The following is a 15,101-nucleotide window of genomic DNA, read 5'->3' on the forward strand; positions in this document are numbered from 1 at the left end:
TGATGGCTTTTCTATATTTTAGTTGTAATTTTAATGTGGTTCTGTAAAGAGATGAGCCATGTCTGTCTATGCTGCCATCTTGACTAGAAGTCTGGCATTATGTTTTTTAACTTTTAAATCTGTTATAGATAAAACTGAAGTATTCACAAGTCAACTGTGGAGCTTTTTATTTGCTTTTAAATACTCCAGTTTAAAAAAAAAGTTGAAGGTGATGACTATATGAACTAAGACTGGAAAATATTTAAAATTATTGAAGCTGACTAAAGGGAATAAATGAGATCCCACTTTTGATATGACTCAAAATTTTCATTAAAACGTTTTTTGTTTCTTCTAATGCTCAGAAGAATATAATGAGAACTTGAAGAAATGATCAGTGGATTGAGCGTCGGTCTGCGAATCAAGTGTCGCTGGTTCAATTCCCAGTCAGGGCACATGACTAGGTTGCACATCAGGTCACCAGTCGGGGGCGCAAGTGAGAGGCAATCACACAGTGATGTTTCTCTCCCTCTCTTTCTCCTTTCCCCTCTCTCTAAAAATAAATAAACAAACAAATAAGTAAATAAACAAATAAATAAATTATTTTTTTAAAAAAGAAATAAGGGAACAATTGATCTTAATGAGAGCAGTCTTTAATTTTTTAAAATTACAGTATTCCCTCACTTATCGCAGGTATTACATTCCAGACACACACACATGAAGTAGGAACCTTACATTTATTCTACACTCTTAAACCTACATAACTTTAACAACATACATATACAGTACCGCAAAATCCCACGATATAGTGAAAAATCCACGATAAATACTTAATTATAATATTTTTTAAAATCCCACAATACAGTGAGGCCGCAATAAGTGAACCATGATATAGCGAGGGACTACTGTAGTTTCAGCCAACATTAATTTTTAAATACAATCAGGTGTTGGATGAGCCCAGTAGCCTTGGCAAGAAGATAAGTCTGTGCCCCTGAGGGCTTGCAACCGATGAAACCATTGCATATACTGCTCAACTCATTACTTATTTCACTGGAGATGTGCAGTTAAGGAAGGCTAATGGGGGGATGTGATCCTTGAGAGACAGGTCTAGAGGGATGGGAACGTTACAGCCATCAGGGTATTTTCCTGTGGCCAGTGGGAGAAGCTGTGGGAGAGAAATGTGAGTTTAAATTCTGGTCTTCAGCCCTGGCTGGTGTGGCTCAATGGATTGAGTGCTAACCTGCAAACCAAAGGGTTTCAGGTTTGATTCACAGTTAGGGCACATGCCAGGGTTGTGAGCCAGGTCCCCAGTTGGGGACAAGTGAGAGGCAACCACACATTGATGTTTCTCTCCTTCTCTTTCTCCCTTCCTTCCCCTCTCTCTAAAAATAGATAAATAAAGAATAAAAAAATAAATTCTGATCAACTTGGCTTCCCACAGGGACAGTGAGCTGTCTCTGAGGTTCATGGGGACCCTTCCATTCCACATGAGCCCAGAGAAGAGGACACACCTCTCTGGGATCTTATAGGAAGCACTGACTAGGGGATGGGGCAGTGATTATATTGTCACTCATATAACAATTATTTGTCATGCTTGGCACTGATATTAAATAGGGCCACAGGCTGAAAAAAAGAAACCCAAAGCTCACAATCTCATGGGACTAGGTGAGAATCAGGACTATAGCTTACTGTCTGCAAAAAAAAAAAAAAAAAAAGAAAGAAAGAAAGAAATAGAGTAATATGACTTTATATAGATTCTTTTATTGCGGGTATGGCTCTCACAACTCTGCTTTCCAATACTTTCTGGAGCCTGAGCCCTGGGCTGCAGCCCAAACCCTGTTGCTCAGCGCTAATGGCACCAGGCTCTCTGGAGCACCAAAGATTGCCCATGGGGACACAGACACCCACAATCAGACACGCACCACCCACCAGGCTCTTACCACTCAAAGGACAGCTTTTTGAAACATCAAATTTACATGATGTCATTGGGAATTTGCAATTAAGAGGGAGAATAACACTTTCTGAACAACAGGAGAACAAGAATACTGCAAAGCAGACATTTAGAAGAAACAATAGAATTAGAACCTCTTTGGAGTGCTGCCTCTACCATCTGCTAGATGGGTAGTGTAATTCTCTGGGCTTCAGTTTCTTCACCTGTAAAAAGGGTAGAATTCTATTTTTCTTTAATAAGATAACACATGGGAAATGTTATATGTGAATGTTACATGTAAATATGTAAATGTTATATGGCTATACATGTGGAAACAGTAGCATTTATTAATTTTAAGACATTATGTATTAAGATAAAAATGATTAATGGGTAGGACAAAGTTCCATTAGCATCAACTCTATGAAAATGAGGACTGTTAACCATGTCAGGTTCAGTACCAGAAACACAATAGGTGCTCAATAAATACTTGTTGAATAAATAGATCGAACCCAGCTGAGCTGCCACAGAGGGTCAGTTTAGGGGCTGGAGGCCCACACTGCTTCAGACCCTAGCCCAGGCTTTTCAGTCACTATCCTCCTCTCCTTCTTTCCCCTCACACTCTTCAGTGTCCTAGTGTCCCAGGCCATCCTCACATACCGCTGTGTGATCTCTGTGCTGTTGGGCTGCCTGGGGACTTTCCTACAATGAGGACAGCAGAGAAAGGCCCACTCCTTGCAGCTGCAGGGGACCTGGGCTGCCCAGACATAGGTGCACACAGACACAGCCAGGAACACTGCACACAGGACCACTGTGATGTGCAGGAGGTGCTCCCATTCATCCAGCCCACTGTGGTCCTGGCCCACCACAAAGACTACACACTGGTCCTGGTGTGGTGGCTGGCCTCCCAGGCTGAGACATGCCTTGTACTTTGTGCCTGGGAGGAGGTCATCCATAACATATGTGTTGACTCCAGGTCCAATGTGAACCACCTCCTTCCTGAGGGATATATCTGATGCAACATAGAGGGTGACCCACTTCTCTTCAGAGGTATTGGCCACTATAAACCACTCTAGAAGGACCCCATGCACAGTCTGATTGGCAACCTACAGGTTGATGTAGACATTGGCCCATGAGGGGAAGGAAAGAGAATGGGTTCCATGCAGAACCAGGACAGGCTGGACACGGAGGGAGATGACAATGATGCTCCTGCCGATGGAGTTGGAAGCCACACAGGTTTAATTGCCCCTGTCTACTAGGTGGGCAGCAGGTATGATCATCTCTGACAGAACAGCATCTTCTGCAGTAGATGAGGTCAACACTGGGTGGAAAGAGAGCAAAACAACTGTGCATTTCTCTAATAGACACCTGGAGTATCCAGCAGTACCACTTTTTAAAAGGTGGCAGTTACCACTTATTAAGCATATACTTGGTATCAGGTGTTTGCCCCTCAATAACCCTGTAAGATAAGTACCCAATTTTTACAAATAGGAAGTTGAGGGTTCAAGTGATTAAGTTACTTGCCCACAATGAGTGTTGTTCAGAGGCAGCAGTTGAGTTGAAACCTTGTTCTTCTGTCTATGAAGTTCTTTAACTGCATCAACTGCTTACACCAAAATACCTTAGCCTTGCTGAGCCAACACCATCATTCCCAGGGTAGCTCTCACAACAGTGTGAGGGTGCAATATTGTGACCTTCAGAAAGTGCCCTTTTACCCCCAGAATGTGGAGTGACTTAGAACCTGGAGCCAAATGCCTGGTTCTATCTTTTACTAGGTATATGGTTTCTAACAAGTTCTTTGGATTCTCTTGGCCTCAAATTTCTCATCAGTAAAATGGGATGATAATAGCATTTACTTCATAAGATTGATAGTAAATGTTCTGTATTAGCTGTTATTATTACTGAAAGACTAGATGGTGCAAGGAGACTAATTACAGAGCATCACAAAAGATAACATCTGGATGCATCTCACTGTTCTCAAAGAGGCTACAATAATAAATCCTGTATTTCTTTCATTGGTGTTTAATTTCAAGCCTACAAAATGTGATCAAAATAATAGAAAAAAGTCAAAATTTCAGTTAGTTCAGTATTTTTAATCATTCAGAGGTTTGTCACCATGTATATGAATGCCTGGATGGCTGACTGGATTTCTCAAGTTTTAGTCAGATATTTCTGGTTGTCATCTAGACAACTTCTAGATACCCCTTGGAAGGTCATCCTGGCTTTATGATATGCCCCAACCCTCAGGGTATCATTAAAGATGATTCCAGCTGAGGTAACAAAAGCAGAGCAAGCACATAGCTTCAAAAAATAAGAGGCAGTTTTGAATCCCAGTTGTGGGGTCTACTGGCCCACCTATCTCTGGATCCTAGTATTACAACTTAAATCAATAAAGCCTGGTCAACAAAGTGGTGGAAGGTATAAATTTGATCCAATATCTAGGACTTCCCGTCCTTGCCTGATAAGAATTAGCTGCGTTTCAGGGTGGGGTGAAGTTTTGGGGAGGAGAAAATACTTGTTAAAATACATATTCTCAGGTCCTTCCCTGGACTCACTTAATCCAAATTTCTAGGGCAGGGGTCTGGAAATGTTATTTCAAACACACACCCCAGGTGAGTCTGCTCAGGTAAATTTAGGAAATACATAATGGATAATCACTAAAATTGACCCTAGTTAGAAATTTCTATGATTTAAAAATACACAGTATAGTGTTCTGCATCTAGAAAGCCCTCAAAATTATATTTGTCCTGTAATATTTATACAATGTTAAGTCAACTCCAAGATATAGATTTACATATGTCTATATAAGAGAGTATATGTAATACACACACACACATATATATCATATAGATCTGTATGCAGTCATTTAAAAGAATGCTGATAGTGTAATACTACCTTCTTGTGGTGTGTATAATTCAGGCTTGTCTCAGTCTTACCTATATCAGTTTAGTACCTCTCTATTGAGGATATATTTGCTATAGACCTACCCATTCTCCCAGATACATTAAGAGGGTACACATGGCTTACCATCAAATTCCCTCCACATGCTCAAGGGATATGTCCATGTAATGGTTGGTGAAGGGCTGGCCTGGGCCAGGCACTGCAGGGTTACATTCTGTCCCACCTGGATGGTAACATTGGCACTGGGGGTTGAGATCTGGGGCTTCAAGCAAGCACTGAGCTCAGTTTCATGAAAAAATTGCCCTGCCTTAGAGAAAGAGCCTCAGTATGTCACATAAGGATTCACCAGGATGACTGGGAGGCTGATGGACTTTACAAACTGGAAAAGTCCCCTTAGGCGACAGTCACATAGCCAGGGGTTATTGTGCCGCACCAGCACCATGCTAGAGAGAATCTTTGCCCCACAGTCAGGTTGCTGATGTTTCTGGAAGGCTGGCCAGTTCAGGAAGACACTCTTAGATACAACTGTAAGCCAGTTGAAAGATAGATCAAGGTATGTCAGATTGACCAAGAACTGAAGAGCCAGCTCAGGGAGTACATCAATCCTGTTGTGTTTGAGATCCAAGACTCAGGAGAGGTGTCACACGGAATGCTGTCCATGGTACTGAACGAAGGTTTCCCTCCAGTCTCAGCTCTTTCAGTTCTGACAGGTGCTCCAGGGCTCCTAGATGGATCACAGTGACATTGTTAAAATTGAGCCAAAGATATTCCAAGGTGCTCATATTGACCAAAGACCCTCGGGGTAGTTCAAATAAGGATGAATGTTCAATTCTCACTTGCTTGAACTCTTGAGGAAGGTTCCCTGGGATCTTTCCCAAAACGATAGACATGCACTGCAGAGTCCTGTTCAAGAAACCAGAAAAGCTTTAAGATGAACATCAGTAAACTGGGAAGTTGTATCAGGCTCACCCTGGCATTAGACTATGAATTAGAAAAAAATATTACTCACTTAAAATAAAAGAGTTAGACCTATCTTGGTGAAAGTTCACAGTTCACCAAAGTTCAGCACCAACTAGAATGAGTCTCAGATATTTTTCTAATTTCCGGCAAATTCTAGGTCTAATCCCACTCTAAAAAAGCCTCAAAGAAAGCCCATCCCCTACAGCCCTGTGGCATCTTGCCAGTACAGCACACCTGTCAAAATTCTCCTCTGAACAGGTACATCCTGGCAGACAGGATGGCTGAGTTGCATGCAAATCCAGACAGACCAGAACTAGCAGGAAATAGTGAGAAACTGAAGTCATATTCCTCTGTAAGAAAATACTGTGGGAATTTTGAATAAGATAGTCCTAGCTTCTGAGTGGCAAATCCTATTATTGGTAATCCATGGTGATGTAGGTCAGCACAGCAGTGGAAAAGCCACTGGATGCTCTGAGGTCTGTCGTGGCCCAGATCATAAGCTCAATAAGAACACATAATGAGGGAGCTATGTCTCTTGACTAAAGTCAGAAAATTCTCCCTTTGTCTGGTTCTTGATTTCAGAAAGTAAGCTCTAAGACAGATGTCTGGTTCTGTCCTGATACCACCTTCCCCCAGTTTCTTGCTAAAAGATCCGAGACACCAGTAGATAGTGCTATTCTGAGCACCATGTTTCAGGCGATTTGGCAAAATTCATTTAATATTTCATCAATCACAACTGGATCTTGAAACCTAGAATTTCCAACCATTCTCTAAAAGTGAATGCAGACGATGGGTGACAAGTAATTCTGTGACCATACCTCTGTATAGTTCTCTCCCCAACACTTTGTGTGGTGGGGTTTTGTGTGATGGAATCATGTCTCTATTGCTTTGAGACAGCTGCATCCGCCACTCAGATGGCCAGACTCAGAGAAGCATAATGGTGCAGACGGTAAACCACAAGACTCTTTTCTGATTAAAGTAAAGCATGTTTTTTAAAATCTTGGATCTTAAAACTTTTTCTGAATGCTGTATACCTTCCCTGATTTTAAAAAAAGGCCTACATTTTAAAGTTACATATATGTGATTTTTGGGTACTTGCTCTAATGCCCATTATTTAGTCAGCTAATATTTATTGGTCATCCTCTCTAAGCCACACACTTACTAGATGGAAGAAATGCAGTGGTGAGCAAAACTGTTATGGACTTGCTTCCATGTCTTTACATTTTTGGAACATCATTTAACCTCTATGAGCATCAATCTCTTCTCTGCAAAGTGAGGAAATTAACAAATACTTAATAGTGCTTCTAGGTAATTTTGAGATTATGTAAAATAAAGTACCTAACATACATTAGGTGTCCAATAAATTTTAATGTACCTCACATACCAACACACTCTTGAAGATCAGCAAAGTCTACTTCCCTACTACTTGGAGTACTTCCTGGTGAATATTGAAATACCATGGGTTTCCCTAAGATTCATGATATATATATTATTCCCTACAAAAGGCCTCAGGGAAGAAAATCCTCTTAGTAGCTAACCAGTGAGGGGAGAAATGGGTCACAGCTAAGCTGATTACATTTCAGGCTTTCCATCCAAGCCAGATATATTTGCTGGAGTTTTCAGACAGTCTAACTCTATGTCTGGCTAGATCTCTAGAGTTCCTCTCAAAGTAAAAATCAAAACAAAGAGAGTGCTATGGGCACAAAGCTTGTGGTAGACATGGAGATATGTTGCCTAGATCCCCTTCAAGGAATGAGTTGATGTTCACCTGCAAGGAGTGTTCGCATGGGCCATTCCCTTCCTCATGCAGCCCACAGGCAGTGACTGAGGGCGGCGAGGACACAATAACTTGGCCAGTTTGGCCTGATGAAAATAAGACTGATGGGTGATTCTCGTTCCAGAGTCCCCTACCATGTTGGCCAAGGTTTTGTTAAGTTTGTTTCATGGGGAAAAAATGTGTTTTAATCCGTGGGTATCACATACCACTAGAGAATTTTTCTCACTCCAAAATATAAAAGCCTGAAGAATTCTCACCTCCACCACCACCACCACCACACACATAATTTCTTCTCTGTTCATTCCATATTAATCTCTTCAAATGAGTTCAGCTCAATCTAACCTTCCAGTGGTTTGTTGAAAGCTTGCCATCTCTAGAATCACTCAGGCCATGTCTGCACTGCTTCTCCTTCTCTGCCGACCCCTCATCCTCTGGTTTCCTAATGTAGCATATGGCCACAGGAAGTAGGTATGGTGTCAGTTAAGGCTGGGGACTAGGACAATTAAAGTTACTTCATTTATATTATTTTCCTTAAACAACTAATGATTAAGTGGTGTTCCTAAACTCAAGAGATTTAACAACAAAGGGAAGGAGTCTCAGTATATTATACCCACACCTTTCTTCCTGCACAATGCTTTTAGGAATTGGGATCTTAGAGTGGTAGAAACGGAGTTAGAGGAGATAAATTATTCTGTGTTTATGAAATAATTAGATATAAATGGTTTCTGGGCATTAGCTCTCTGGCTTGTCTTAACATTCCTGGAATGTCCACAATTGCTGCAACAAGGGAAAAGAGAAACTGGAGAATCATGCAGGGGCTTTTAAAACATAATTTCCACTAACATTTTATTAGCTAGAATACTAGTCACCTAACCTATTTCAAGGGGGGTGGGAATATAGTCTTCTCTGTGTCCATCCCAGGCATCTAACTAAGGGGACATCTTGGACGTGATTGGTGGAGGAGTAAGGGAAGAGCACCAGCTTGAGAAAGAGGAAGGGCAGGATGTTTACTTTCTGACAGGTTGCCTAGTTCTCTCTCTGAGCTGTCCCAAAGTTCCATCAATTGAATACATAAGAAACTCTCTGATTAATATTCTGTCAAGACAATCCAGAGAGCTGATGCCCAGAAGCCATTTATATCTAATTATTTCATAAACACAGAATGAAGAAGTGGAGCAGAACCCTCCCTTCATCCACATTTCCCACTGACTCAAGTAGACTCTGTGAGGGCAAAAATAAATTTTTCTGTTAAGCCACTTAAATTTGGAAATTGTTAGCAAAACATAAGCATAACCTATCCTGACTAGAAGTGCCCTTGCAATCAAATAAAATATGCTCAAGTACTTGTAAGTTGATTTTTGTCTCTTCTGGCTTATATGAAAGTTAGAACAAAAATTTCCAGCTCTAATTGTCTAAACACACCAAGCACTGAGTCCCTTGATTGATAGTCTAGTTTGAATAGCCTACATCTACTTCCCAGGATATAATTTCTGTTATTTGCCTTTTCATACCCTGTAACTTAGATCTGCAGTTACAGATAAGAAACATCAGAAGTAGCTTCTGGATAGAGTGAGGAAGATGGCAGAGGAGTGAGGGGAGGCTGTGCTTGATTGCTTCCAAGACTTGTTTGTAGTTTGGACTAATTGCGGAACAAACATATCAGTTAACATCTGGATACTGGCAGGAGTTGAGCCTTGGTGCTGCTGGATCAGAGAAGACCATCTGGGAATGACCTGTTTGGTGAGGATAGCAGAGGAGAAAGGGAAGAGACAGGATTTCTGACTGGCTTGGCTCCCTGAGCTGCAGCTGGTAGTACACAAATATTTTTTTAGTGACCCCAGGTTTCCCCAGAGAGGAATTAGGAGGAGAGCAGGGCTCTGCCCATTGGCAGATCCAGGAGTGGGCCAGGTGGCATCTAGCTCTGAGAGGCAAGAAACAGCGACTGCTGTATATGTATGAATGTGTTTTTTCTTTTTCTCTTCTGTTTTTTGTGGAGAGGGGAGGAGAGGCTAGGGGTGGGATGAGATTCTTGAGGAGCGCAGGTGCAGAAGTGAACTCACCCACTCCCCAACCCTCCCCCAGGACACATGAGTGCATACACGGAAGAGCCCCAGTCTGCCTGCCCAGGTGCGCAACCAACTTGCTGGCCACCGGACCCAGGTGCCCCACAGGCCCACCCCAACAGGCACAAAATTAATGTTCCAGTCGCCACACACAGACACCCACATCTGCCATGTACAGTTGCCCGTGGGCCTGCCCCAGTGGGTGCAAAACCAGCTCGCCGGGCGCACCACAGTGGACGCGATGCTAGTGCATGGGCCGCCACTCCCAGGCACCCCTGGCCTGCCCCAATAGGTGCCAAACTAACGCGCTGGCCACCGCATCCAGGCAACACCCGGGAATGCCCCAGCGGGCACAAGAGAAGCGGGCCAACCACCAAACAGAGGCACCCACCACTGCAGCACACATGTGCCCATGGCCCTTCCCCAATGGGCGCAAAACCAACTCAAGAGCTGCCACACATGGGTGCAGGACCAGCGAACCAGCCACAGTGCACAGGTGCCACCCGGACCTGCCCCAGCAGGCATGAAACCAACGCACCAGACATAGCAATAGGCCCACAACAAACCTGCCCACTGGTGTGTAGAGGTCTCCTCCTCCACCAGAACAGGAGAGCAACCAGTCTGCCTTGGGCCCGACTGTCCGCGGTGTGAAACGGGTCAACCCACCCCTGGCCTGTGCAAGGGAATGCACTCGCCTCTGGCTGAGGCCAAAGGACAGTGAAATGAACTAGAGGCACTTTGTAATAAGTTTTGGGTGCTGGTTCTAGAGAAAGAGCTCAGAGAGCAGTGGACTAGGTTCCAGTAGAGAAGCTTCCCAAGTGCTATGAAAAAAATCACTTAAACAGACTGCTCCCCTCCAAGTGGCATCAGCTGGAGGCAGCAGCTCAACAACAGTATACAAGAAGGTCACACCATAAAGGCAGGAAAAAAATCAGATCCATCTAAGAAGCAGAAACAAGACCAGTGCCCAAAAAGGAGAGGTGGAATAACATCACACCAAACAGAAACGACACCCCACCAAAAGAAAAGGAGGAATTTCCAGAAGGAGGGGTAGGTGACATAGAAGCAAGCAAGCTATCTGACATGAAATTCAAAACAATAGTAATTAGGAAGCTCAATGAACCTGACAAACTCAAAGAAAACTACAAAGAACTCCAGGGAAACTACAAAGAACTACAGGGAAGCTACAAAGAACTTATGGAGAACTACACCAGCATAAAAAAGGACATAGAAACTATCAATAAGAACCAGGAAGAAATGAAGAATACAATTTCTGAACAGAAGAACAACATAGAATCAATGAAAAGCAGGCTAAATGAAGCAGAGGATCAGATCAGTGACTTAGAGAAAAAAATTCCAAAACAATGGAACTAAATGAAAAAAGACTGAAAAAATGTAAAAGAGGTTTAAGAGAATTGCAGGACAACATGAGATGAAGCAACATTAGAATCATATGGATACAAGGAGAAGGGGAGCAAGGGAAAGAAAACCTGATTGAAAAAGTAATGACAGAAAATTTTCCTAACTTGATGAGAGAAAAAGTCATGCAAGTCTAGGAAGCACAGAGGGTCCCAATGAAGACAAACCCCAAAAGGCCTACTCCAAAGCACATCATAATTAAAATGGCAACATTCAAAGACAAAGAGAGAATCCTAAAGGAAGCAAGAAAAAAACAACAAATAACATACAAGAGTGCTCCAATTAGACTATCAACTGATTTCTCAACAGAAACATTACAAGCCAAAAGGGGATGGCAAAAAATATTTCAAGCAATGAAAAACAAAGGCCTAGAACAAAGACTACTCTGCCCAGCAAGGGTCTCATTCAAAATAGAAGGTGAAATAAGGAGTTTCCCAGACAAAGGAAGACTAAAACAATACATCTCCACCAAACAAGCATTGCAAGAGATGCTAAAGAAAATGCTTTAAGAAAAAGAAGAAAAAGAGAGAGGGAGAGGAACACAGGTACAAAAGGAAATGAATAAATACCTGTCAATAATAACCTTAAATGTAAATGGATTAAATGTTCCAATCAAAAGACATAGGGTAGCAGAATGGATACAAAAACATGACCCACATATATGCTGTCTACAAGAGACACACCTCAAAACAAAAGATTTACACAGAATGAAAGTGAAGGGATGGAAAAAAGTATTCCAAGCAAATGGCGATTAAAAAAAAAAGCTGGAGTAGCAATACTTATATCAGACAAAACAGATTTCATAGCAAGGACCATAAAAGAGACAAAGAAGGACATTTTATAATACTTAAGGGAACAATCCATCAAGAAGATACAACCCTCGTAAATATACATGCATCAAACATAGGTGCTCCAAAATATATAAGAAAAATATTGGAAGACTACAAAAAATATATCAATAGCAATACACTCATAGTAGGGGTGTTTAACACCGCATTGTCAAGAATGGACAAATCTTCAAAGGAAAGCAACACCAAAGATATTGAGGCACTGAACAACACTCTAGACAAAATGGACTTAATTGATATATATAGAACTTTTTACCCCAAAGAAGCAAAATATACATTCTTTTAAAATGCACATGGGACATTTTCAAGGATAGAGCACATGGTAGGACACAAAACAAGCCTCAACAAATTCAAGAACATTGAAATTATATCAAGCATCTTCTCAGATCACAGTGGCTTAAAACTGGAGATCAACCTCAAGGAAAAAACTCAAAAACATTCAAACTCATGGAGAATGAATAACATACTATTAAATAAAAAATGGGTTAACAATGACATCAAGGAAGAAATCAAGAAGTTTCTGGAAACTAATGATGATGAACACAACAACAGCCCAAAACCTATGGGACACAGCAAAAGCATTCCTGAGAGGAAAGTTCATAGCAAAACAGGCCTATCTAAAAAGGATAGAAGAAATCTAATAAAAAATCTAACCATACAGCTACGAGAACTAGAGGAACAACAACAAACAAAGCCCAGAGCAAGTAGAATGAAGGAAATCATCAAGATCAGAGCAGAATTAAATGACATAGAGATTAAACAAATAATTCAAAAGATCAACTAAAGTAGGAGCTGGTTCTTTGAAAAGATAAACAAAATAAAGAAGCCTTTAGCCAGGCTCATCGAAAAAAAAAAAAAGAGAGAGAGAGAGAGAGAGAGAGAGGACCTAAATAAACAAAATCAAAAACAAAAGAAGAAAATCACGACTGATATCACAGAAATAAAAGGGATTGTAAGAAATTACTACAAACAACTATATGGCAAGAAACTTGACAACCTAGATGAAATGGACAAATATCTAGAAACATACAATCTTCCAAACTAAATCAAGAAGAAACAAAAAGACTGAAGAGACTGATAACAAAGAATGAAATTAAAACAGCAATCAAAAACCTCCCAGCACAAAAAAGCCCTGGACTGGAAGGCTTCACAGGCAAATTCTACAAAACATTTAGGGAAGAACTAACACCTACCCTTATCGAACTATTCCAAAAAATCCAAGAAGAGAAAAGACTCCCAAACTCTTTCTATGAAGCCAGTATTACCCTAATTCCAAAACCAGGTCAAGACACAACAAAGAAAGAAAACTACAGGTCAATATCTCTGATGAATATAGATGTTAAAATCCTCAACAAAATATTGGCAAACCGGATCCAGCAACATGTTAAAAAGATCATACATCATGATCAAGTGGGATTTATCCCAGGGATACCAGGATGGTTTAATAATCCCAAATCAATACATGTAATACAGCACATAAACAAAGTTAAAGACAAAAACCACAAGATCATATGAATCGTCGTTGTCGGCAGCCGTCCGTCTCGAGAGACGATGGCGTAGCTTCCTGAGAGTCTATCTGCACTGCCGAGAATGGCTGTGCAGTCCGATTCGGGAGTGACAATCCCTGCCGCACTTGGTACAGGTGAAGGCAGATGGCTGTTGTTGCTGCTGCTGACGCTGCTTCCGCCTCGATCTTTTCTGGACCGCCTCCTCGTTGCGCGCAGCCTCTGCACATGACGTACCTTGCCTGACCGCGAGCCTCCAGGCTAGGCGGTCGTCTGCTTGAACTTCCCATGTGTTGAGATTGATGGAGCATTGTGTCATGTCCTTTTTGCAGATGTCTTTGAACCGCAGTTTTGGGCGCCCTGTCATCCTCTTGCCTTCTGCTAGCTCGCCGTAGAGGAGGTCTTTGGGGATACGGCCTGCATCCATTCTTTTGACATGGACGCAGCCCTGCTTTACTCCGCTGCTGACTGGGAAGGCCTCAGAGGTTGCGCCGTTGTAGGACACCGTGCTGTGCATGTTGTCGTGAAAGGACATGACCACAGCAAGCAGATGTGGTGGACAGCCAATCTTCCGTAGCAAGCTGAAGAGTCCGCTTCGACTGACCAGATCAAACGCCTTCGTGAGGTCAATAAAGGCGAGGTAGAGTGGTTTATGCTGCTCGTGACACTTCTCCTGCAGCTGGCGTAGGGAGAAGATCATGTCCACTGTTGATCGGCCAGCTCTGAAGCCACACTGGGACTCTGGGTAGACGCGGGAAGCAAGGGTCTGCAGGCGGGCAAGAGCGACCCGGGCGAATACTTTGCCGACGACGCTGAGGAGAGAGATGCCCCGGTAGTTGTTGCAGTCGCTGCGGTCTCCTTTGTTCTTGTACATGGTGATAATGTTGGCGTCTCTCATATCCTGGGGGATGTAACCCTCCTTCCAGCAGAGACAGAGTAGATGGTGGAGCGGCTGTAGCAGGACTGGTTTCCCGCTCTTTAGGATTTCTGGAGGGATTCCGTCGCTTCCTGGTGCTTTCCCGCAAGCAAGGCGGTCGATGGCTTTGCCGAGCTCTGCCGCAGTAGGTGGGGTGTCTAGCTCCTCCATGACTGGTAGGTCTGGGATGGCTTTAAGAGCAGTGTCTGTTACGGTGTTCTTCGTTGCGTACAGCTCGAGGTAGTGCTCGGTCCACCGCCGCATTTGCTGTTCCTGGTCAGTGATGACCTCACCTGTCTTGGACTTAAGGGGGGCGATCTTGGAGGGGATTGGGCCTGTTGCCTTCTTGATACCCTCATACATTCCTCGTGCGTTGCCTATATCTGCGGCTTCCTGAATGCTTCTGCACAGGTTTAGACAATAGGTGTTGGCACAGTGGCGGGCGGTCTTCTGGACTTTGTTCCTGGCAGCCCGTAGAGCTTGAAGTGTACTGGGAGTGGGCGTGAACTTGTAAGCCAGTAGGGCCTTCCTCTTAGCCTCGATCACGGGTTCTATTTCTTCCCAGTGAGCCTCGTACCAGTCAGCGTTCTTCCGCTCTTTCTTCCCGTAAGCAATAATGGCGGAGTTGTATATGGCGTCGCGGAGACGTGGCCAATTGGATTCGATAATGTCATCTGCCGCCACTCCCTCGCCGAGTGCATCTTCCATCTTGTTGATGAATTGCTGGGTCTTAACTGGGTTGCTGGCACAACTGGTGTTGATGCGTGGGCGACCCTTCATCTTGGAGTGGTGCAACCTCTTCGGCATTA

The 15,101-nt window shown here is 42.9% G+C and overlaps 1 protein-coding gene across 1 annotated transcript; it reads right to left on the reverse strand.

Moving 5' to 3' along the window:
* Positions 1 to 2,442: 2,442 nt before the first annotated feature.
* Positions 2,443 to 6,108, reverse strand: LRIT2 (leucine rich repeat, Ig-like and transmembrane domains 2). Its single transcript, XM_090279419.1, is given in 5 exon segments — positions 2,443 to 3,224; positions 3,333 to 3,362; positions 4,931 to 5,433; positions 5,435 to 5,707; positions 5,999 to 6,108. Coding segments are annotated over 5 exon segments (1,698 nt in total).
* Between the last annotated feature and the right edge of the window lie 8,993 nt (positions 6,109 to 15,101).

Source organism: Furipterus horrens, unplaced genomic scaffold (genome assembly GCF_987537825.1).
Source record: "Furipterus horrens unplaced genomic scaffold, mFurHor1.1.pri manual_scaffold_5, whole genome shotgun sequence".
NCBI lineage: Eukaryota > Metazoa > Chordata > Mammalia > Chiroptera > Furipteridae > Furipterus > Furipterus horrens.